The sequence below is a fragment of the Rhinopithecus bieti genome, unplaced genomic scaffold, assembly GCF_001698545.2.
Source record: "Rhinopithecus bieti isolate Rb0 unplaced genomic scaffold, ASM169854v2 scaffold_13349, whole genome shotgun sequence".
NCBI lineage: Eukaryota > Metazoa > Chordata > Mammalia > Primates > Cercopithecidae > Rhinopithecus > Rhinopithecus bieti.
In genome coordinates, this window is record NW_016807772.1 from 1,553,448 (window position 1) to 1,579,453 (window position 26,006).

The 26,006-nt window shown below is 42.8% G+C and overlaps 1 protein-coding gene across 7 annotated transcripts in view; it reads left to right on the plus strand.

The window, feature by feature from the left end:
• TBC1D1 (TBC1 domain family member 1) overlaps positions 1-26,006 on the plus strand; it is a 255,452-nt gene that overhangs the window by 152,147 nt on the left and 77,299 nt on the right. For 3 of the 7 annotated variants that reach the window (XM_017883753.1, XM_017883746.1, XM_017883752.1), the window contains 6 exons: positions 7,000-7,128; positions 8,497-8,583; positions 12,310-12,590; positions 14,604-14,765; positions 15,745-15,864; positions 16,842-16,981. In XM_017883753.1, the coding sequence (XP_017739242.1) occupies positions 7,000-7,128; positions 8,497-8,583; positions 12,310-12,590; positions 14,604-14,765; positions 15,745-15,864; positions 16,842-16,981 (919 nt within the window). Of the gene's footprint in view, positions 1-6,999; positions 7,129-8,496; positions 8,584-12,309; positions 12,591-14,603; positions 14,766-15,744; positions 15,865-16,841; positions 16,982-24,409; positions 24,562-26,006 lie in introns of those variants that run through there. The other 4 variants (XM_017883747.1, XM_017883750.1, XM_017883751.1 and 1 more) reach the window with 4 other exon arrangements.

A 26,006-nucleotide genomic window follows, 5' to 3' on the forward strand; every position in this document is an offset into this window, starting at 1 on the left:
ATATATATATATATATATATTCATCCTTCCAGAAAGTAGCCCTATATTCCTCTTCTAGTCAGTCCTCACTACCCCTTCTCCCAGGCAACCACTGTTTTGATTTTTTTCACCTTAGATTAGTTTTGCCAGTTCTATAATTTCTTATAAATGGCATGATACTCTTTTGAGTTCTGGCTCCTTCCACTTAGCATAACGTTTCTGAGACTCATCAGAAACGTTATGCTACCTTGTTGCATGGATCAGTTGCTTGTATGGGTAGTTTGTTCCTTTTTGTTCTGTGGTATTAATGCCAAGAGTTTCTTTCTCCATTCTCCTTCTGAGCTGCTTGATTATGAATAAGGCTGCTGGTAGATACATTGTGCCAGCCTGGAATGGTGGGTTCTGAACTGAGAATTTCAGTGTAGCATCAGGATTTAAAACTTGAATCCAGACTTTCATGCCTAGAGTTCACCCATCTGTCGAAGGATGTGCAATATGATGACTGCAACTGAATTCACTGTGGAGCCTCCAAATTAGAAATTATTGTCTACGAGGGCCAGGCACAGTGGTTCACGCCTGTAATCCCAGCACTTTGCGAGGCTGAGATAGGAGGATTGCTTGAGGCCAAGAGTTTGAGACCAGCCTGGTCAATATAGCGATACCCCATCGGTTTTTTTTTTTAAAGAAATTACTGTCTTAAGAACCAGCATCATCTTCCAGGGAGAAACTTCTAGATACTTATTTTAAGATAAATAAGGAACAAGTTATATTCTAAATGTGAATTATTTTTTAAATGCAATTTTTAAAACAAATTTTATTTGAATTATGGCAATAGACATGGAAAACAATCTTTTTTGATAGTAGAGGAAAGCAGAAGAAACATTGAATTAAGTACTACACAGAGATTCTTCAGGCCTGCTTTAAAAACACGCATACAAATGCACTTCTGTCTCTTAGGATCTACTAACTGATGCTGCTTGCTTTAGTCTTTTAGCTAATATTTTCTTTCTTTTCTTCTTTTCTTTCTTTCTTTCTTTCTTTCTTGCTTGCTTTCTTGCTTCTCTTTCTTCTCCTTCTTTTTGACAGAGTCTTGCTCTGTTGCCAGGCTGGAGCGCAGTGGCACAATCTTGGCTCACTGCAACCTGTGCCTCCCGGATTCAAGCAATTTTCCTGCCTCAGCCTCCTGAGTAGTTGGGACTACAGGCATGTGCCACCACGCCCAGCTAATTTTTGTATATTTAGTAGAAACGGGGTTTCACTGTGTTGGCCGGGATGTTCTCTGTCTCTTGACCTCATGATCCGCCTGCCTTGGCCTCCCAAAGTGCTGGGATTACAGGTGTGAGTCACTGTGTCCTGCCAATATTTTCTTTATATATCAAAACAATTCAGTTTGCTTCACTTTTATGAAAGGTTTATTATGAGTTTGAAAGCAATTCTCCCTTTTCTTTCTTTCTTTTTTTTTTTTTTGAGACGGAGTCTGGCTCTGTCGCCCAGGCTGGAGCGCAGTGGCCGGATCTCACCTCACTGCAAGCTCCGCCTCCCAGGTTCACGCCATTCTCCTCATTCTCCTGCCTCAGCCTCCCGAGTAGCTGGGACTACAGGCGCCCGCCACCTCGCCCGGCTAGTTTTTTGTATATTTTTTAGTAGAGACGGGGTTTCACCATATTAGCCAGGATGGTCTCGATCTCCTCACCTCGTGATCCACCCGTCTTAGCCTCCCAAAGTGCTGGGATTACAGGCTTGAGCCACCGCGCCCGGTCCAATTCTCCCTTTTCTTAACTTTGTAACTGGTGTTGAGTTGGAGGCAGGCCCCTGGGGGCCCTTTGTGGTTAATTCCCTTTACTCTAGAGGCTGCCTTGAGCCTGGACAGGCCCTTACACTTGGTCAGCGATTGCACAGAACCAGTTGCAACAGGTAGGGTGCCTCCCTGTGGCGCATAACATTTCGCAGGCACTTGGTCACTATTTGCTGAGTGAGTCTGTTACCTTAGGTGTGTATTTCCTGTGGACCTGCCAGGGGATCATTGCTCATTCACTCATTTTGAACAAGCCAATATTAACACGTCCAGGGTATGCTCTGTAGTGTGAAACACAAAGGTAAATGATAGTTTCCCTTCTCAAAGGAATTTCTAAGCTAGTAGCCATTCTTTTGATGCATATTCTCATTCTCATAGAATGAAAATTATGGATAATTGGACAAAGCTGAATGTCGCTCTAATCAGAATCCATTCTTTTCTTTCATGCCTTGAAAATGTGTAGCATTCATTAGTGAATTAGGATTTCATTATTCAAAGAAGACATTAAGGTCTTCAAACAGCAGATTACTGAATAAAATAATGCCTAATAGCAGTAGAATGAGGGGAAGACATATTTAAGGAGCATTTTATGCCCATTAGACTGGCAGAAATTTTAAAATGTGACAATACCTTATAAAGGTGAACTTTCCTATACTGATACTGAGAATATGAATTGGTACCATTCAGGGGAGAGAAGCTTGATAGTATCTGGTGTAGCTGAAGAGGCACAGTCCCTGTGACCCAGTGAGGACAAATCTCATTATTTCCCTTGCCAAACATTTCACGTGAGTCTGTAAGGAGCTCTGTACAAGAGAGGTCACTGCAGACTTCTTTGTAAAAGCAAGAAAAGAAAGCAAATAAGTGTTTAACAATAGGAACAGGATAAATTAGGTTATACAGTGAAAATGTGCACTCTGGCTAAAGTGAGTGAATCAAAAAACATTTGTCAACAGGAATAAATCTCAAAATAGTATTGAAAGAAGGAAGCTAATTTACAGAAGGATGTATGCAGTATGACACCATTCATTTAGTTTCAACTACATATCTTTTATGGACACATACATACATATAAAAGTAGAAAACATGAATTGATAGGATAAACACCAAATATTTCTGCATATGGCCAGGTGTGGGGAAGTAGCGGTGATTAAGCTTCAAAGATGTCTGCAGCGGTTCCCATTAAAACTAGGAAGTAGGCTGGGCACAGTGGCTCACGCCTGTAATCCCAGCACTTTGGGAGGCCAAAGCAGGTGGATCGCTTAAGGCCAGGAGTTGGAGACCAGCCTGGTCAACATGGCGAAACCCCATCTCTACAAAAAATACAAAATTTGCCGGATGTCATGGTGCACACCTGTAGTCCCAGCTACTCGGGAGGCTGAAGCATGAGAATTGCTTGAGCCCAGGAGGTGGAGGTTGCCAGTGAGCCAAGATCGCGCCACTGCACTCTAGCCTGGGCATCAGAGTGAGACTCCATCTCAAAAAAAAAAAAAAAAAAAAAAAAAAAAACNTGTAACTGGTGTTGAGTTGGAGGCAGGCCCCTGGGGGCCCTTTGTGGTTAATTCCCTTTACTCTAGAGGCTGCCTTGAGCCTGGACAGGCCCTTACACTTGGTCAGCGATTGCACAGAACCAGTTGCAACAGGTAGGGTGCCTCCCTGTGGCGCATAACATTTCGCAGGCACTTGGTCACTATTTGCTGAGTGAGTCTGTTACCTTAGGTGTGTATTTCCTGTGGACCTGCCAGGGGATCATTGCTCATTCACTCATTTTGAACAAGCCAATATTAACACGTCCAGGGTATGCTCTGTAGTGTGAAACACAAAGGTAAATGATAGTTTCCCTTCTCAAAGGAATTTCTAAGCTAGTAGCCATTCTTTTGATGCATATTCTCATTCTCATAGAATGAAAATTATGGATAATTGGACAAAGCTGAATGTCGCTCTAATCAGAATCCATTCTTTTTCTTTCATGCCTTGAAAAATGTGTAGCATTCATTAGTGAATTAGGATTTCATTATTCAAAGAAGACATTAAGGTCTTCAAACAGCAGATTACTGAATAAAATAATGCCTAATAGCAGTAGAATGAGGGGAAGACATATTTAAGGAGCATTTTATGCCCATTAGACTGGCAGAAATTTTAAAAATGTGACAATACCTTATAAAGGTGAACTTTCCTATACTGATACTGAGAATATGAATTGGTACCATTCAGGGGAGAGAAGCTTGATAGTATCTGGTGTAGCTGAAGAGGCACAGTCCCTGTGACCCAGTGAGGACAAATCTCATTATTTCCCTTGCCAAACATTTCACGTGAGTCTGTAAGGAGCTCTGTACAAGAGAGGTCACTGCAGACTTCTTTGTAAAAGCAAGAAAAGAAAGCAAATAAGTGTTTAACAATAGGAACAGGATAAATTAGGTTATACAGTGAAAATGTGCACTCTGGCTAAAGTGAGTGAATCAAAAAACATTTGTCAACAGGAATAAATCTCAAAAATAGTATTGAAAGAAGGAAGCTAATTTACAGAAGGATGTATGCAGTATGACACCATTCATTTAGTTTCAACTACATATCTTTTATGGACACATACATACATATAAAAGTAGAAAACATGAATTGATAGGATAAACACCAAATATTTCTGCATATGGCCAGGTGTGGGGAAGTAGCGGTGATTAAGCTTCAAAGATGTCTGCAGCGGTTCCCATTAAAACTAGGAAGTAGGCTGGGCACAGTGGCTCACGCCTGTAATCCCAGCACTTTGGGAGGCCAAAGCAGGTGGATCGCTTAAGGCCAGGAGTTGGAGACCAGCCTGGTCAACATGGCGAAACCCCATCTCTACAAAAAATACAAAAATTTGCCGGATGTCATGGTGCACACCTGTAGTCCCAGCTACTCGGGAGGCTGAAGCATGAGAATTGCTTGAGCCCAGGAGGTGGAGGTTGCCAGTGAGCCAAGATCGCGCCACTGCACTCTAGCCTGGGCATCAGAGTGAGACTCCATCTCAAAAAAAAAAAAAAAAAAAAAAAAAAAAAAAAAAGGCACATAGAACAGATAATAGTCATGATATCTGACGTTTTTTGAGTGTCTGGTTTATATTTTTTATTTTTATTTTTTGAGACAAATCTCACTCTGTCACACAGTCTGGAGTGCAGTGGTGTGAAGTCAGCTCACTGCAATCTCTGCCTCCCGGGTTCAAGTAATTCTCCTGTCTCAGCCTCCCAAGTAGCTGGGATTACAGGCGCGCACCACCACACCTGGCTAATTTTTATATTTTTAATAGAGACAGGATTTTGCCATGTTGGCCAGACTGCTCTCGAACTCTCGACCTCAAATGATTCATCTGCCTCAGCCTCCCAAAGTTCTGGGATTACAGGCATCAGCCACTGCACCGCGCCTTGGTGTATGTGTTTTGGTTTGTATTCATTCATTTAAGCCTCATGACAGCTCCGCGAGGAAAGTTCACTACGCATCCTCAGGCTGCAGGTAGAGGGCCTGAAAGGGACAGGAGATAACAGTTTGGCCAAGACCACAGAGCCAGGGAATAGCAGAGGAACATTTCACCTGGGCATTGCACTCCAGAGCTGTGTGTCTCACTGTTCTCAACCCCTGGCAAACGCTCACTTGAACAAAGCCAGGTGGTGATACAAAGGTATTTGTTATATTAGTCTCTACACTTTTCTGTGTGCTTGAAATATAACAACTGCAACAAATAATATGTCAGTATTTAGAGTAATGGGGGATTTGCTTGTGTGTGTGTGTGTGTGTGTGTGTGTGTGTGTTTGAGATGGAGTCTCACTCTGTCGCCCAGGCTGGAGTGCAGTGGCGTGATCTCGGCTCATTGCAACCTCCACCTCCTGGGTTCAAGCAATTCTCCTGCCTCGGCCTCCTGAGTAACTGGGATTACAGGTGTGCGCCACTACACCTGGCTATTTTTTGTATTTTTAGCAGAGACGGGGTTTCCCCGTGTTGGCCAAGCTGGTCTCAAACTCCTGACCTCAGGTGATCCGCCCACCTTGGCCTCCCAAAGTGCTGGGATTACAGGCATGAGCCACTGCGCCTGGCCATTCGTTTTTCTAACAAAATTATTTTCTAACAGAACGCAATCAGGTGAGAATGCACATAAGAAACAATTTAATTCAGAGATATTTGTTGTACATTTTTAAAAAATGTACCTTCAGCTGGGTGTCTTAGCTCACTCCTGTAATCCCAGCACTTTGGAAGGCTGAGGCAGGTAGATCACTTGAGCTCAGGAGTTTGAGATCAGCCTGGCCAACATGGTGAAACCCCGTCTCTACAAAAAATACAAAAAATTAGCTGCGCATAGTCCCAGCTACTTTGGGGGCTGAGGTGGGAGGACTGCTTGAACCTAGGAGGTCAAGACAGCAGTGAGCCATGATTGTGGCACTGCACTCCAGCCTGGGCAACAAAGCGAGACCCTGGCACCCTGTCTCAAAACAAAAACAAAAAAGCACATCCTTGTAAATAAGTAACACTAAGACTTCATTTCGTGGTTGTCACGCAAACTCCATTGGAGTTTTATTTTCATTTTCTATTGGTAGTAGTTAAGGGAGAGAAGCTTGGTTGCAGACAATGAAAGGATGATGGGAAAATAAAAGTAGGAGAGACGAAAATGCAAGAAAGCAGAGATCTGTAGAAAGGGATGAAGGGTTTGTATAGGCAGAGAAAATAGGTTCTTTAACTGAGAAATTTCTGTTGTCTCACCGTCTGAAATGCCCTCAAAGGTAAGTTATTGCTTTATTTTGAAAAGCTAATCATAGCTACCTTTGTACCACGCTGTGTTCAATGCTTTACACACTTTACCTGTTTAAGTCTCACAACACAGTGTTATGATTCGATCTTGCCATTGGTCTCACCTTACTGAAGAGAAAGTTTGAGGCTCAGAGAAAGTAAGAAACTGGCAGAAGACCACAGTTAGGGAAGACAGATCTCTGATCCAGTTGCAGAGTCTGAGCAATAAACTACTTCACCTGATTGGTTTCAAAGCACATTTCCTCATATTTACTTGGGGTAATCACAGCAGCTCTCTGAGGCAGAATTATTCCCTGGACTTGCAGCCATGTCACTAAGGAGCAGATGAGGTGAGATCACAGAATCAGAATGATGGCCTGGTGCCAAAAACATGTGTCCTAGAGATTCTTCATTCCTTTAAGAAGGAGAGGAGGAAGCGATTAAGTGACTTAACTTTTCATTTTTCACTTTTTTAGACATCGCAGATTGCAGCAGAGAATATTGGAAGTGAATTACCACCCAGTGCCACTCGATTTAGGCTAGATATGCTGAAAAACAAAGCAAAGAGATCTTTAACAGAGTCTTTAGAAAGTATTTTGTCCCGGGTAAGTAGCATAATTTCTCCCGATTTAAGTTAAATCACTTTTTAGGAGAGTGTTAGATTGAGTTATATGCTTTTATTTCATCAATGTTCATAAAGGTAAAAGTATAAAACCTTTTTTTATGTTTTCTCAGGCTTAGAACAATATTATCTACGTTTTAAATTGATTTTAATTTGACCTAGGTTTAAAAGCATATGTATTCCTTACTCTTTTGTATTATATCCAATGGGATTTTTTTTACCTCCCCAAATAATACTTGTTGACCAGTCCCTATAAAGAGCATGCCTTAGATACACTGAGGTGTGGCTTCTGTTCTCCCTAGTATTACTGTGTATAACTTAAAAAGCAGTTACTGTCAGCTGCTGGTGTTAGGTATCTAAAAGGCTATATAGTAGGGGTCAGCAAACATGCCCATTGGCCAAATTCCACCCACCTGTACTTTTGTAAAGTTTTACTGAAACACTGCCACATCCATTCATTTTCCTGTTATCTAAGGCTTTTGTTTTGCAGACTTCAACAGTTGCCGCAGACTCTATATGCCTCACAAAGCATGAGACAGTATCTGTCCCTTTACAGAAAAAGTTTACCAAATATAGCTCTATAGAAAGAACAAAGTACACATGTACATCAATCTGGGAGTTCTTTAAGAAATTACCCCTCCCTCCCATGAGTGTAAATAGCCTTGATGGCACGTCTGAGAAATCAAATCTGATTTTCCCTCAGAGTTTCATGCCTTTCTGGAGTATGCAGTATCTTATTATAGTTCTTCTTGATTTTATCGCACACTTCTTTTGAAACATCTGATATTTATTATTTTTTTACTTAAGGAAAGTTAAATTTTATTTTCTTTGAAGATGTTTCTGAGAATTTTGGAGTATCTTCTGAGATCATGAAAAACAGTTGATTTACAAAACCAGAATTGGGAGGGGCTGCATTTGAGAGCTTCCAAAGGGATAGAGTGCTGTCCGAGTGACATGCGGCTGTCCCGTGACATGTGGCTGTCCGAGTGACATGCGGCTGGCTGAGTGACATGTGGCTGGCCGTTACGATGACTTGTGACCCAGGGGAGGGAGTTGCTGAGTGGGCTTGCTTGAGCACTTGATTTTCCTTATAGACGAATTGTCTTGTCTTCCTGCCTATCACCCCTGCCAAATGACTCAGCCGCCAGGTGTTTTGGAACATTTAGGTTAATGTCTTTTTTTTTTTTAATGATGGAAATATTGATTATTTTAATGTACATATATCCTTAGTAGCATTTCTCAGTAGATACATTTTTTTTCCTCAGCTTATTTAAATGGACCAATCTGCTTCTAGCTGATGCCTTTGCAAAAGCCTCCAGGGTCATAACTCGACTACCTTTTCTTTATATAGGGTAATAGAGCCAGAGGCCTGCAGGAACACTCCACCAGTGTGGATCTGGATAGCTCCATGTCTAGTACATTAAGTAACACCAGCAAAGTAAGCACATTTCTCTTTATACGACACCCTGAAGAAACTAACAAATAGGTCTGGCTCATCTCCTGTCTACATGCCTCCAATCATTTGCTGCTTCCAAATTTCCTGGCACAGGTGGATGACTGGTCATGCAGGTCTATCATAACACAAAAGTTTTACATAAAAGAGCAGATGGGGCCAGGTGCAGTGGCTCAAGCCTGTAATCCCAACACTCTGAGAGGCCGAGGTGGGCAGATCACGAGGTCAGGAGATCGAGATCATCCTGGTTAACACGGTGAAACCCCATCTCTACTAAAAACACAAAAAATTAGCCGGGCGTAGTGGCAGGCGCCTTCAGTTCCAGCTACTAGGGAGGCTGAAGCAGGAGAATGGCATGAACCAGGGAGGCGGAGCTTGCAGTAAGCTGAGATCACGCCACTGCACTGCAGCTAGGGCGACAGAGCGAGACTCCGTCTCAAAAAGAGAAATAAAAAAAAAAGCAGATGGTCATTCCATAAACAAAGAAACAAGATCACAATTTGAGACAAGTAAGATCTAATTTGTCACAATATAATCAATTGATTCTTTCTCAAGTAGATTTTCCTATTAAAAAATAATTAATATTGGGAAAACCTCAAAAAGTGGATTTGTGAATTTAGAGAAGTATACAACTTAAATTTTCTTGTTTAAAACATTTTATTTTGGATTTGGGGGTACATGTGCATGTTGATTACATGGGTATATTGCATACTGGTGGGGACTGGGCTTCTAGTGTACCCGTTATCCAGGTAGTGAACATTGTACCCAATAGTTAATTTTTCAACTTTCACACCCCTTTCATTCTCCCCACTTTCGGGGAAATTAAATTTCTGAAACTTTATCCTGTAGCTGGCTCTATGATTATAATGAACCATTACTGTTTTATTTAAATAAGCAAGTATTATGTCCTTCTTTTAATAACTTGCTTTCCAGACATTTAATCATATTTAAACCTGGTCAGTTCAACTTTATAACTTCCGAAAAGCAGGTTTGGGTTTTGTGCTGGGGGGCCAGCTTTCCCTTCTGCTACCAGAGGACTCTTTTTTAGTAGTGAGGGAGGGAGTGTTTGCGGAGGCCGGCTCCTTACCACAGGCAGGGTTTACAGTCCTCTGCCATCCCTTCTAGACACATGGCTTTCAGAATTTGTCTAACCTACAGTAAGAGGCACATTTAACATTGTGGCATAGTTCACAAACACACATACCTACACACACATACCTACACATTCACACACAAAATTAAAAGTTAACAAAACAATATTTACTGTGAATAACATATAATACATACTGATATTTTGTTCCATTTTAAAAATGCTCATGGCAAACTACTCAGTTGTACCACCTACTAACGTGATAGAGGGCCCAGTTTGAGAAACACTTCCTTAGATGAATGCTTCTCAAATTTCAGGTGCCTTCATCATGGGGTTCTGGTTAAAGTGCAGATTCTGGTTCAGTAGGCATTGGGGGAGGCCTGAAATGGTGCATTTCCAATGAGCTCCAAGGCAATGCTGCTGCTCCTGGGCTGCAGACCCCCTCTGGGGAGTGAAGACCTGGACAGCAGTCTTGTAAATGTGAGTTTCTAAGTTAAAATCCAGGGGAACATAGCATCGTCCAGCCTCCATCTAATACACACTGATCCCACCCTGCAATTAGGTTTTTGTCTATTTGTTGTATACAGATGAACCACACACAGCCCCTTTCATGTAGGAAGTTACCTAGGAGGAGAGAGATGACAGATGTACAAACAGCTGCAGCATCAAGCAGAGTGTGGTAGGAGCCCAGAAGTTACAAATAAGAGACATGGGTAACTTCAATGTCAGAAGAGTAAGGGGAGGGGAAGTTAGGTTTGGTCAGTGGAACCAGGGAAAAGGCGAGGGGTAAGGGTCCAGTGATGCTGTTGGACTAAATCTTGGTGTAGGAATTATGCCTATGGGAGTGAACTGAGAAGAAGGCATTCCAGACAGACCAGTGTCAATAGAGATACAATGAAGAAATTCATGTCACTCAGGTGGCTTTCCAGTAAGCCTTATTGCTTGCTTTTTATTTTTCTCTAAAATGCAGAAATAGGAATATATACATATTCATTCTTCAGGACTCGATAGTTGTGAAGATTCTTTTAAAAAGATTTAAAAGTCTAAGATTTCAATTTCTAGAGTCATTCTAAGAGAGATGCAACTTTTCAGAAGCTGCTTGCGTGTATTGTATATGTTTATGTGTACTTCTTTACATCTTTCTTTTATTCATCTTGAACTGAAAAACTGCTGTATATTCTATTTTATGTAATTTGATCTGTTCTAATAAATTGATCACCTACGAGATGCAAAGAAGCCAAATAGCCCTGAAATTTGACAAATGGAAATGGCCCTTTCAGTTGTCCAATTAAGCTAAGGGTTAGCTCTTTGATCTAATTTGGAGGGATATTAATAAGAACTTAGATCAACAGGTTTGCATGATGAAGATTGTCTTCTGTGATGTATTGTCTTAGACAGACTTTTAAATCCTTAAAAGAATCTTCACAACCATTGAGTCCTGAAGAATGAAAAACTTGAGTTATGAAAGTAATCAACATTTCATAGTATGTTGATGTTTTTTATAAAATTAAATATATGTAACTTCTCCCTTTAATAAACAAATTTCATTTTTTTTTTCAAATTAAAACCCTCAATACCTGCTACCTAAAAGGCACTCAACTGTGTATCAAATGAACAGGTAGAATTTAGAGTCTCCAGTCCACTATTAGATACATTCATTCCTGTTTACTCTATTCATGTTGATTTATTTTTTCCCTTTCAACAATTTCAGTAGGGGCAAGCTGCTACAATTCCTCTTTTTAAATATTTTAGATATATTAAAAATATATTGGCCACTAGCCATGTCCTGGGTGCAGTGTTAAACATCAGTTTGCTCGAGTGGTAGTAGTTCATTTGTTTGAAAAAGCATGCATCGTGAAGGCATACAACTTTAAAATATTGTCATGATTCTCAACAAATGTTTGAGCACTCCGTAGATTATTGCATACCTAATAAAACAATACCTTACGTTTGTATAACATTTTACAACATAAAAAGTACTTTTGGTTGTATTATCTTGCTTTGTTCTTGAAACTCAGATAAATTTTTACTATACCCTCTTACAGATGAAGAAATTGAGGTGCAGAAAGAAATTATTTCCCCTGAATTGCAGCAATAAGTGCCTACAGAGTGATTTTCCATATTCTAAGAATATTGATACAGTTCTTAATCTCAGATTACAAAGTTGAATCTCAACAGTAGATGAGATTCGGAGAGAGCTTTAAAATGTGGGTTTAACATGAGTGAACACATGTGGCAAAGATAAAGAACTTGGTTAAGCCGTGGAGACAAGTTGTCCAGCACTCACTCTCTTTAGAAGCTGTAGTAAACAGTCCTGTTTTCTAGAGAGAGGGCACTATTCTTGGCATTGCCCAGAACGTTACAGATTGTGGCTTATGTCCTCCACTCCTGCACCTGGCCAGTTTTCCCACTTCTCCAGCAAGCCAGCAATGTGTCCTTGAGGAGCTGGCATTTATTTAACGGACCTTCATTTTCTTCTGCTTTTGGTGGTGGCCTCTAGGTGGCATTATAATCAGAACACATACTTAGATACTGAAATGTTTGCCCGCACTGGAACTAGAGATTTATAAACCCCACAAATTCCCCATGGCGTGTCTGATCTGCTATGTGTTTGCTGCCAGGAGCCATCTGTGTGTGAAAAGGAGGCCTTGCCCATCTCTGAGAGCTCCTTTAAGCTGCTCGGCTCCTCGGAGGACCTGTCCAGTGACTCGGAGAGTCATCTCCCAGAAGAGCCAGCTCCACCGTCACCCCAGCAGGCCTTCAGGAGGCGAGCAAATACCCTGAGTCACTTCCCCATGGAATGCCAGGAACCTCCACAACCTGCCCGGGGGTCCCCGGGGGTTTCGCAAAGGAAACTTATGAGGTATCACTCAGTGAGCACAGAGACGCCTCATGAACGAAAGTAAGATTTGTTTAAATTTGCTGCATAAATAGCTGGGGCATATCTGTGACTAGGCGGGTATGTGCATCCCAGGTATGTTTATTGAGTGAGAGAAACGAGTAAGGCTTTACTCTTGGTTCGAAGAGAGAAAACTGGAAGCAGTGACATGTTTGTTCGAGCTGCTGGTGTGTATACAAGCAATGGGTACATGTATTGTCAGGAAGCAGGTGAAAGTGAGCAAAAATGTTACCTAACATGCATAGTCATTACTCCTCAAACAAAGTAAGAGACATTGCTGGCTGTGAAACTTTGCTGCTGTGAGGAAGAGGGCAAGCAGATGAGTCTCCCCATCCGAAGCCCTGGAGCAGGGCTACAGTGGGAGGGAGAGGCGGTGACCCCTACAGGCAGAGCAGGAGAGGTATGCTGACCTTATGGGGTGACAGGGGTGCCTTGGCTTCTGGTCCTAGCTCTACTGTGAACTAATTGTGATGTGGACAAATTTGCTAAACTTCTCTGTATCACAAAATTGGAGCAGATGTTTTCTAAAATCTCTCACTGTAAGAATTCTAGATTCTTCTAACAAGATTTATTCATTGTAATAATTGGGTTTCAGTGACCAGTTAGAATTGTCTGGTTATGGAGAAGGGTAATCAGAAGTTCCCCCTGTTCCTTCCAAGTGTCCCTTAGTGATTCGTTTGACTCTATGTGCCAGAGACTATGAATGGACACAGAGTTATCTTTAAAAACAACTTTAAACAATTTAAAAAATCCCTCACCTAATATGAATCAGGGTCACACCTGTGTACAGTTGCTGCCTTCTTCTGACTGGCAGCCGCAGAATTCCCAGGACCTGTGTGTTCATGTAGTTCATACACGGATCATTGAGAGTGTGCGTAGTACAGAAGTGTTTGGAATGTTCTGAGTAAAGAAGTGCGAGCATTAACAGCCCTGGATGATGGAGCAGAGCCTCCCAGCTTTGTTTTCTATCAGCCATTGGAAAGAGTTCTTGGCTGTTTGGAATTCAGTGGGGTAGTGGTGATCCCCAAAGCAGGGGACACGTCGGAAGGTACTGCTTAATAAATACACGCTTTTAGAGACACACATCATTGGGTTGTAGCCGTGTAAGTTTCTTGTGTTTAACACCCTGTTCACACACTACTTCTGTTCTGCCTCACCACTGCCTGCCCACTCCTCTGTTGTTGGCATTTTCAGTGATCATTGAAACATTCCTGTCTGGAGAGTCCTAGTTCTCTTGTGAAGTTTGCTGTTTCTCAAAAGCCAGAGTTGGTAGGACTCAGTATCAGTACTTTTCCTTTCTCCGTGAAGAATGTAGGTTCATAATAGATGATGTCACACATCCGTAATGAGAGGGATGGGGAGATGCCTGTCTGTCTGCCTCACTAGCATGGCCCATTCTGCTCTCTTTCCCTCTTGTGAACTCTTTTCTGATTTATCTGCAGGAAATAAGACATTGAAATTCAAGACAGGGTATTGTTCATTTTAAAGGGAAATGTATTTTTTTAAAGTTCAGGGTTTTTTTGCTTTTGTTTATACTTTAATTGAATTTTTTTTTTTCCTGCCAGTTCCTGAAAAAGGAAATACAGAAAGAAATACTATTGTTCCTGGGCGAAGTGGCTCACTCCTGTAATCCCAGACCTTTGGGAGGCTGAGGTGGGAGGTTGCTTGAGGCCAAGAGTTCAAGGTTACAGTCAGCTATGATCGTGCTACTGCACTCCAGCCTGGGTGACAGAGTGAGACCTATTTAAAAAAAAAAAAAAGTATTGTTGGGAGCATAAACATGTGGGAAATGGTCAAGAATGGCCGTCGATATACTCTGTTTTTTAGTGAAAACTACCTTTGCCAGAGAGCGAGCAGAGATGAGGAAGAGGAGTGGAAGAAGTCCTCCACTCTGACAGTGTTACTGGAACAACAAGACAAAAGCAGTTGTGCTCCTTCCATCTGTTTGCTCCATGTCCCTGTTGGCGCCCCCTCTCCTGCTAACCCCCCCCCGTGCTTTCTCTGATTGCTGTTTAGTGTGGATCCTTCACCTGTGGGTGAGTCTAAGCACCGCCCAGGTCAGTCTTCAGCTCCTGCTCCTCCACCTCGTCTTAACCCCTCCGCCTCCTCGCCAAACTTTTTTAAGTACTTAAAACATAATTCCAGTGGAGAACAAAGTGGGAATGCTGTGCCAAAGAGGTGAGCTCACTCACGTGGCAAGTTTGGTGTTGTCTGTTTTCCTGGGGAGTTCACACTGATGAGGACGTGCTGAATGGGGGGAATGTCCATGCAGGAAGCAGAGCCACTGTGTGTGTGTTTGTGTGTGTATGTGTCTTTGTTTATATTTGGTCTTATTTTCAGCTGTCATTTGAACCAAGTTAATTTTACTGTTGATTACTTTTCTTAAAATCATGAAAACAGATGTTAATGGCAAATTGGTTTGTGTTTGGGTTTGTTTTTGTTTTTGAGACAGGGTCTCACTCTGTTCCCCAGGCTGGAGTGCAGTGGCGTGATCTCGGCTCACTGCGGCTTCTGCCTCGTGGGTTCAAGCAGTTCTCCTGCCTCAGCCTCCCGAGCAGCTGGGACTACAGGCACACGCCACCATGCCCAGCTAGTATTTTTATTTTTTTTTTGTAGAGATGGGGTTTCACCATGTGGACCAGGTTGGTCTTGAACTCCTGACCTCAAGTGATCCGCCTGCCTCAGTCTCCCAAAAGTGCTGGGATTACAGGTGTGAGCCACTGTACCCTGCTGCAAATTGTTTTTTATATGCTTATTTTCACATTTCCTTGCCCTAGTGGACACTTAACATGCATGCGTATACACACACATGCACACACATACACAGGTTAACATCTGTGTTTGATCATGTACACTGCAATTTGTGCCATATCAGAAACTTCCTGATTGATTTAGGAGAATTATTTTTCCCAGTTTGAAAGGAAGAGTCATTTGGAAAATGGATTGGTTTTCTTTTTTAAAAGATTATCCCATTCATTTAAAATCAAATTTTACTGGTGAAAATGAAAGTTAAATCTCATTCATGAACTACTTTTACTTTCTTATCTAGTTTACTTTTCTTAGCATTAGAACAAAATGTTTATTTTGAAGCTTATATTTTATACTTTGTGTTTTTATGTTTCTTTATCCTAAACTCTTTTTTCAACCAAACTCTTAGCATCTCCTACCGTAATGCCCTGCGGAAAAAACTTCATTCTTCTTCCTCTGTGCCAAATTTTCTAAAATTTCTGGCTCCTGTAGATGAAAATAACACCTCTGACTTTATGAACACCAAAAGGTAGGGCTTCATTTAGATATATCAACCCTGGGTGTTATTAAGTGTTGAATATCATTAGATATACAAGGTGTTTTAACTACTGTTTTGTCATTTAAAAAATCATTTCAGCTAAATCTGTTGTATCTTCTTTCTTATACTTTTTTCTTACTGAATGTCATTTTAAAAAATGTGCAACCAACCTGTTCTTCAGTTTTGAGATTGAGGATTAGTTTATTTAAGTGTTATCTTAAAGAAAATCTTCATCAAGTCTCTGAGAGCAGTGTTTCTGGGTAGTGAGCATGTGGCTGTTTCAAATCAGGATGTCTGATCTGTTCAGGACGTCTAATCTGTAAGTTGAGGGGATTGCTTAGTTACAGGTACACAACTTAGGTATACATTAGAAGGGTCTTCTCAGGTTGTCCTGTGAATGGAAAAAAATGTATGATTAGATTGTGTTTATATATTGATAACTATATTTTGTAGTTTAAAAAATATACACATTAAAACATCATCATCATCAATTGACTGCATAGTTATTGCCTTGCTGGTTCTGTGTAATTAAATTGCAATTTGTTTCATTTTTTGTGGGAATCCTTGGAGACATGGGCCTGTGCTGAGCAGATATTCCCATGTACAGAGGAGAGCAGAATGGGGCCCCTTGGCATCGCCCCCGCTTTTCCCCCTTTAGGCAGTTGTCTTTTTCAAAGTGGGACCAAGAGAGGCCCAGTTGGAAGCTATGATATGTGGAACATGTTTCTTAATCTCTGTTACAATCAAAATCATTTAAGGGCCTGTAATCGTTCTCTTTTTATGAAAAGGATCCTGTAAGAAAGCAGTTCTTTAGGAATGATGACCCACTGTGAGCTTGATATAACTTCTGTGATTGTTTATACAAAGATAGTTGATAATTTAGTGCTTTGTTTAAAAAAAAAGTTAAGCTAACAAAATCTCGTGAATTCCTCCCCACTAGTCATAAATCAATCATCTTATAATTTTAGGGACTTTGAATCCAAAGCAAACCATCTTGGTGATTCTGGTGGGACCCCTGTAAAGACCCGGAGGCACTCCTGGAGGCAGCAGATATTCCTCCGAGTAGCCACCCCGCAGAAGGCGTGCGATTCTTCCAGCAGATATGAAGGTAAGGCCCCTACCTGAAATGAAACCTCAAAGAGAGCACGCAAACATCCAGCTGACAGAGGACCCTGGGAGCCCCATCATATTGGTAAGAAAGCAGAGCCCTGCCCTCTTCAGTATTGGCAGGTCTGAGGCAGTCACAAAGGTAACTAGGGAGGGAGTTTAGAGGTTACCCTACATTTCTTAGGGAAGGAATTTAGAGCTCATTTAGGGTAACCTCTCCATAAACGGGCGCAGAGCTCTGATGTTGAGAGTGGTCACAGCGTTACCAGCGGTGAATCCAGACAGGTCTGCAGCAACCTCACTTCTTGTCTCCTAGGACATAAGGCAAAAGGAGAGACTGAGGCAAATTTTAGAGCAGGAGTGAAAGTTTACTAAAAATATCAGAGCAGGAATGAAAGGACGTCAGGTACACTTGGAAGATGGTCAGGTGGGCAGCTTGAGAGATCAAGTGTGTGATTTGGTCTTTTGGCCTGGGGTTTTATATGTTGGCATACTTCCGGGGTCTTGCCTTCCTTCTCCCCTGATTCCTCCCTTGAGGTGGGCTGTCCCCATGTGCAGTGGCCTGCTAGCACTCGGGGGTTGTGGGGGAGCATGCGCAGGGTGTTTACTGGAGTTGCAGGCGTGCTTACTTGAGGCGTTCTTCCCTGTCCGGTCTAGCATTCCTAGAGGAACGCTATGCACCAGTTAAACTCCGCCATTTTGCCTTTTAATGCGCATGCTTGAGCCCACTCGCCCAGCTCCCGAGATCTTACTGGGAAGCTGCTGCTCACCAGTTTCAGGTGTTGTGTATCTACTGGGAGCCCGCCCCTCCCTGGTGCCGGCTGTGACCAGTTCTCACTTTAGAGAAACAGTTAACAAATGCTTGACCATCACCTGATGGTCCCCTGACATTGCTGGTGTGTATCTGGGAGGGGCCCTCTCCTGTCCTCCTCGTGTCTGACTAGCTACCCTGTAACCAAAGCGTGGACTTCGGAGTCTGCATTCTAACCCCAGCTTTTCCCCTTAGGAGCTGTGAACCAGAACAAGCTGTCTAAAGTTACCACCTATAACCTGGGATTAATTATGACTGTTGCCACACTGATTGAGACAAGGCAGCGTGCTATCATTACTGATATTTTTTTTTTTTTGGAATCTTGCTGTGTCGCCCAGGCTGGAGTGCAGTGGCGGGATCTCGGCTCACTGCAAGTTCCGCCTCCCGGTTGACGCCATTCTCCTGCCTCAGCCTCCCGAGTAGCTGGGACCACAGGCGCCTGCCACCATGCCTGGCTAAGTTTTTGTATTTTTAGTAGAGACGGGGTTTCACCGTGTTAACCAGGACAGTCTCGATCTTCTGACCTCATGATCCACCCACCTCGGCCTCCCAAAGTGTGGTACATTTTTTAAAAGCATTGAAAATGCATAGTACTGGAAAGAAAATCAGTGATGCGAATGTTTCCAGGGTAACGTCACCTGCCCATGCTGTGGAGGTCCCTCTGGTGAGCCTGGCCTGTTGCTTCTCTTGCCTCAGCCCTTCCATGTGGAGGCACCATGGAGCTGCCACACACCAGCACCTTTTTTCCCTCAAGTGGTTTGTACCTGTAAAGTATTCCTGCTGTGGGTGGCCCCTCGGTGGACTTGCTGAGCCTGGCCAGGGTTTGATTTCTCTTGCTGCCAGCCTGAGCCGGATGGCTGCTTCTCTCTTCCCCTGCCCCGTGGAGAGGCCTGCTTGCTGCAGAGAAGGGCTCTTCTTCCCAGGTCCTGTAGCACCCTGTTAGAGGGTGTGGAGTGGGACAGTGGGAACCAGAGCCACCAGAGGGAGGCCCTGGAGGAGGAATGAAACTGATTCATGTCTGAAACTGTAGAACAGGGGTGCCAGAACCCGAGTTTCAGTGTTTAATAAAGACTGCCTCCGTGTTGTGGTGGCCATACCTCACATGGCGTGGTCACTTGAAATTTCTGCTTGGAAATGCTTTGTGCAGTGGCCAGGATGTGTTAGGGGCCACACATGACTGCTTGCTCCATCGCAGAACAGTTACAAGTTTTCAAACGAGCATTCATAGACTGAGCTGCATCCTGCCTCCCTGTCCTTCATTCCTGGCTTCTTCTCTGATCTCTGAAGCCACACAGAATGTGTTTGCGTCTGTTTCCTGCCCTTCAGATGATGGAGGACCATGGAAGCTGCTGCTCCTTTAGCTCTCTTCTCCAGGGGAATTGTCCTCGTCACTGTTGGGGAACGCCTGGTCCAAGTCCTGTCCTCCGAAGAGCCTCTGTCCCTCATGGAGTCCTGAGTTGAACTTGGTGTTCACTTGGCCTCTGGCTCTGGCAGTGTGTTGCTGCTTCCATTGACCTGCCGCTGCTCTGTTAATGCAGGTTGACCTTAATCTGTTTCTGCTTTAAGTTATTAACTCACTTTCTCGGCTCGTATTGTATCTTGTCCTTTGGGATATGAACCGTTACTTAAATTTGGATTGATTCCTGGCTTGGCACGGTGGCCCATGCCTGTAATCTCAGTGCTTTGGGAGGCCAAGGCAGGAGGATCCCTGGAGGCCAGGAGTTTGAGGCCACCCTTGGCAACATAGTGAGACCCTGTCTCTACAAAAAATAAAAATTAGCTGAGCATAGTGTTGTGAAGCTGTAGTCCTAGCTACTCGGGAGACTGAGGCAGGAGGATTACTTGAGCCCAGGAGTTTGAGGTTACAGTGAGCTGTGATCACACCCCTGTACTCCAGCCTGGGTGACAGAGTGAGATGCTATCTCTTGGGGGTGGGGGGTGGGGTAATGTCTATACTTGAGAAGGTTTTTTTCTTCAAGTAGTTGGTACCTATAAAGTATTAATTAGTTTTGAGCAGTCCTTTTGCGATTCTTTTGAGTCTTGATTCTGGTGACCAGTACGTTGTATACATTTGCCTGTCAAGTGGATAAACATGGCCTTTGTGCCTTTAAGTAATGGCTAAAAGTACCAAACAGAACAGAGCCTGGCATACGTGCTGCTCCTCCTGTTCCTAGGCCGTAATCATCCCTGATTCATCAGACCCCAAATAATTCAGCTCCTCACCGTCCTGTGCCCCACCACCCAATCTCCTGCAAGAAGATGTCCTGGAGACCCCTGTCAGTGCTAGGCAGAGATCACCATCCATGTCCACCTTTCCTCTGATGCAGGCTCCCAGCAGCCCCTCTGGCTTGTGCCATGCCATCCTTGAACTCACCTTCATGCCCGACCCGAGCCCTTGCACAGGCCGTTCCCTCTGCCTGGAATGCTTTTCCTCAGTATCCCCATGGTTCCCTCCCTCCCCTTCCCTTGTATCGTGACTCTCCCATAGCACCTCTCTCCCTGTAACACATGTTCACAGGTTCATCTTCATCACTCATCTCCGGCAGCTCCTGCAGGCTTGATGACTGCTAAAGGCAGGCAGGTCAGTGGCTCACATTCTTGCAAACTTAGTGATTTGTGATTTCTCAACTCCCTCCTCATGCCTCCTCCGTCTCTATAGGCACGTATTATTTCTTATCTCTTCTCGGAACCAAGAGATGCTGGCTGAATTTTTGGATAACATTGTTTAGGTGTTCTTTGTATGCAAAGGGAAAACAGGAGAATAAAAGGATTATTAAGGAAGAATTAGTACAGTAATAGCCACATATTATGCTCTTTTTATATTCTGCTAAGTGCTTTACACGAATTACTTCCTTTAATTAGTCAGCCTTATGAACGTCGAAATTTTTATGAAACCCATTTTACAGGTGGGTGAGTGGAGGCTGGGAGTGGCTTAAATCACCTTCCCCAAACCAGGGAGTCAGTGGGAGCCAGAGGCAGGACCTGAGCTCATGGGTCTGAGCTCCAAAGCTCATGCTCTGAACCACACACAGCGCTGGGCTGCAGCCAGAGATGTAGGACCCTGCGGGACCCTCTGGAGGTGGTCCTGCCTGTGCTTCCCTCTTCCTACAGGAAGCTCCCTGTAGGCATCTGTGTTGGGTGTGGACTCTCAGTGTATCCGCATGTGTACCTGTTGGGCAGACACCAACACTGAATGGAAAACATATTTCTGGGCATTTTAATGCACGGACTTGACTTCAGTCAATCTCCTCCGCCCCCTTCCACCCTGACCGCCTCCCTAATAGTTAGCATTGGCACTGGAGTATGGATGGCAACTTGATTTCTGTCTGAGAGGACAAATCAGGGATCTTTGTCCTCTGCTACTGTCTGTTCCCCATCCTTAGGGTGCACGATGCCAGAGCCCTCCACTGTGGTCTGTGACCACTTTGACCCACACCAGCAGGTCTCCATATGTTCCCTCCAGCTGAGAGACATCACATCCAAAAAGTTTAGAGCTCTGAGGTTTCTTTCCCCAGAGGTCCCTGCTTTGTGCAAACTATCTCCAGCTGAGCGTGCACAAGACTCTGTTCCTGCTTTGCCTGGGTGACTGAGCCATGGGCAGCTGAGCCTGCAGCCGCTGGACTCACTGCATTCCCACTCTGAGTTTGGCGTGGGAGACACACAGGTGTGCTTGTGAGAAATAGATCTTAACAGTACCTTTTAACACCTATTTCAGGTGCTCAAAATGACTGCCTGTTTTACATTTATATTCTGGCAGTGCAAACTTCAGTTGGACAGGAAGTCTTACAACCTTTCTTCCAGGTGAAAAAGTGAGGCAGGGATGTTTATACAGTTCCATCCAGGTCATCCCACTTGGAAGATACTAGTAAAACGAACCAACAGTAATATAAAAACCATGGTGTTTGCAATAGTGATAATGTTACTAGCGAAGGAAAAATAGAAATTTTCAGTAATTTGGAGATTATTATTTTTAATAGATGGGCTAAAATAAAAAACCTGGAGAGAAGGGTGTTAAGTGAGTAAGGAGTGTGTCTTCTACTAAATATAGTGTAAAGAGAGAAGAAAATACAAAGTCAGGCACAGTGGATAGACGTGGATAGTCTCATCTCTAATAGTGTAATGGGCAAACTTGTCTCAAACAAAATTAGTCTGCCTCTTGTTTACTCAGGGATATGTGACTGTTTTCTATACACAAAATCCTCATGAAATAATTAAGTTGCAAGAATCTGAATTTTGTATTTTGGAAACCTATCTGAGGTAGGTAGGAGGTTAATTTATATTTAGAAATTTACTTGCATATGTCTGGTAGCTCCAGGGCAAATATTCCCAAATCCCAGACTATTTTTTTTTTCTTTTTAAATTCAACAGTGACCAGTTGGTCTCTTGTAAGAATTACAGCTTTAAGTTAGCAAAGTCTAAGAGGGCTGGTTTTAATCCTGAACCTCGGAGGGTCCCTGCTTCTCGGGTAGTAAGTAGGTCAGGTGTACAGCAGGTACTACATTGAAGGGAAACTGGATGATAAATAGGAAATCAGCAGTTTTTACTTGAAGACTTGGCAAGGCAAATGTTTTTGTAATAAAAATAGATCTTGAAATAGAATCCTGAAAGCTGCCTGTTTAAATGTAAAGCAAATGGCTTCAGTGATGCTTTAAGTTTGTGGTGGTCACCTCCGGCTGCCCCAGAAACTACAGAAAGTGCATTCTCTCTTCTGGGTGCTATGGGTTTTTAGGGTGAACGCCTTGTATGACGCTGAGTATGTGGAAGGACCATTCACTCTTGGTAACTATACACTAGGCAGAGGGTGGCGTTAGCAAAGCTGCTGCAGGTTGGGTGTGTTTAAGATAGCATTTGTAGAGCGTACCTAAGGGCAGACATTTTTTTTTTTATTTGAATTTTTTTCTTTTTATTTTTAGTTCCAGGGTACATGTGGAGGATATGCAGGTTTGTTACATAGGTAAATATGTGCCATGGTGGTTTGCTGCACCTGTCAACCCATCACCTAGGTATTAAGTCCAGCATGCATTAGTTATTTTTCCTAATGCTCTCCCTGTTCCCTGCCGCCCCCCAACAGGCTCCAGTATTTGTTGTTCCCTTTCCTGTGTCCTTGTGTTCTCTTGGTTCAGCCCCCACCTGTGAGCGAAACTTGCAGTGTTTGGTTTTCTGTTCCTGCATTAGTTTGCTGAGGATAACGGCTTTCAGCTCCATCCATGTCCCTGCAAAGGACATGATCTCATTCATTTTTATGGCTGCATAGTATTCCATGTTGTGTATGTACCACTTTTTCTTTACCCAGTCTATCATTGATGGGCATTTGGGTTGATTCCATGTCTTTGCTGTTGTGAATAGTGCTGCAGTGAACATATGCATGCATGTATCTTTGTAACAGAATGATTTATATTCCTTTGGGTATATACCCAGGAATGGGATTGCTGGGTCAAATGGTATTTCTAGATCTTTGGGGAATTGCTACACCATCTTCCACAATATTTGAACTAATTTACATTCCCAACAACAGTGTAAAAGCATTCTTATTTCTCCACAACCTCACCAGCATCTGTTTCTTGACTTTTAATAATTGCCATTCTGACTGGTGTGACATGGTATCTCACTGTGGTTTTGATTTGCATTTCTGTAATGATCAGTGATGCTGAACTTTTTTTCATGTTTGCTGGCTGTGTGAATGTCTTCTTTTTTTTCTTTTCTTTTCTTTTTTTTTTTGAGACGGAGTCTAGCTCTGTTGCCCAGGCTGGAGCGCAGTGGCACAATCTTGGCTCACGCTATTCTCCTGCCTCAGCCTCCCAAGTAGCTGGGACTACAGGTGCCCGCCACCACACCCGGCTAATTTTTTTATGTTTTAGTAGAGACGGGGTTTCACTTGTGTTAGCCAGGATGATCTCAATCTCCTGACCTCGTGATCCGCCCGCCTCGGCCTCCCAAAGTGCTGGGATTATAGGCGTGAGCCACTGCGCATGGCCAAGCTGTATGAATGTCTTCTTTTGAGAAGTGTCTGTTCATGAGAGAGACATATTTGCTCCTCTGAGGATGCTTATGTCTGTGTGACAGCATTCTCTCATTTTCAGAACCTCACTGTGAATCCCCATCGTTGCCCTGTACTGAAGGTAAAGCAGATAGAGGCAGTCTCATCCGTCAGATGAAGACCTGAACACAGCTGTTGATTAAGAGACTTTCTTCACATCATGGTTTAGAGCAGTGTTTTACAAACTCCATGTGCTTGGAGTCCTCTGGAAATCCTGTGCCGAAATGTGACCCAAAAACATGAAGTGACCACACGCTATTGGAAAAATGGTGCCAACAGACTTGCTTGATGCGGGGTTGCCACAAACCTTCCATTTGTAAAACAAATACGGTATCTTTAAAGCACAATAAAGCAAAGGGCAATAAAATGAGGTATGCCTGTATATATGTTTAATGTAAAAAAAAAAAAAAAAAAAGACTCTGTTGCAGTAGGTCAGGGTTGGGTTCTGAAGTTCTCACAAGCTCCCCAGCGAGGCTGATGTTTTGGGTCCACTGTGAGGAGGCGGGGCTTAGGATCAACAACCATGGGAAATCCAGTCCAGATTTTTGATGTGTCCTAGGTTAGGCCTTTCTGTGAGGCTGCCCTGGGGCTAGCAATGGGCTCCAGGAGTCTCTCAAGTATCTCAAGTCTCAAATAAGTCTGAGTCATCAGGGATATTTTTTTGAGAAGACTTGTGCCATCTGAAGAAGCAAAGAGTGAGTGTGATGGGGAACAGGCAGTGATTAAAAACATGGTAAGGTTTAAAGAAACATTTGACCGTGTGTCAGGTGAACCCAAATGTATGGCACTTTGCGTCTTTCCTGCCCTTTCGTTTTCCGAGAAGCGAGGCCTTATCTCTTATGGAGCACGGGAGACACAGTGTGGGTGTTTGTTTTCTCAGCCGTGGGCTCTAACCTAATTGTCAAGCCTACCAAAAAAAAATGCTGAAAATCAATGTTTGATTAGGTATCTGGTAGTACGTAATCTCCATAATTTTCTCTCTAGGTGTATTATGCAAAAGATAATCCTTTGTTATTAAGAAACAATTTTTAAGGTAACTCCCAACTTTGAAATGGGGAAAAATCATTTTATTTACCTCTAGGTGCCAGGGAACAATATTAAATTTAGTCTTATACTTTTCCTTTAAGCATTTCAGATTACATTGTGCATTTCACCAACAATAGAAGCTTTCAGACTTTACATGTCTTGTAAAAAAAAAAACAAAAACCTACTATAGATAAGAATGATTTATTGATTTGAAGCCCATTGTATAAGAAAAGAGTCCACTGAGACTTAAATTCAAAGGTTTCTTTGTCTTTTGGGTGTAGCTGTGTCAATGTGCCTAATTTATAATAACATTAAGTTTAGTGGATTAGATATTAGTTATCAATTGAGATGTAAGCAGTAATAAACAGTAATGCCTAAACTGAAGTATATAATCTGAATCTTTATGATGACCAATTTATATTATTGTGAAAAACTTAGGAACTCATTTGAAACATGATGATTTATATGTGTCATATATAGTTTTCAATAATTTACATATCAGCAGGAAATTTTAGTGGATGATATAAGTGGAATAACTGCAGGTGAAACTTTGCTGGAAAATACAAGCATAGTGACATCTGTGCACCAAAAACACCTGGGGAGATTCTTTAAAACACAGGCCAGACATGCCCTCCTGGCTGTCTCCCTCACTGTCAGTGAGTGTGGGGATGGGGCCTGGGCCTGAATTCTTTCTTTTTAGATTCCTCAGGATTCTGATTGCTGCCACGTTGAGAGGGTTGACCTCAATTCAGACCTCGGAGAGTGACTTGAGAAACCACCACCACTTGGTGGCAGTGTTGCTCCCCATATCTGGATTACCCTTGTTTCTTTCCAATCCCGGAAAAGTGTGCTTGCTTTTTTTTTTCCCCCCTGTGTTTTTGTTTTGATCTTGTTACAATATTTATATTCCTTGCTCATTTGCAACTTATTCGAATGGAAAGCTACTTTCTGAAATCTAGATGTTTTCTTTTCTACGGGGTTTTAGGACATGGGCAAAACAAGGAAGAAAAAAACTGTCTTCGGTTGGCAGAGACGTGGATTTTAAGATTGTTCTTAATTTACTTTCTGTATAACTTTGCTTTTCTGTGGTGAACAAAGACCAGGTTCAAGTTAAAATATTGCAAGCCAAGAATCTGATTGTTCATGGATTTC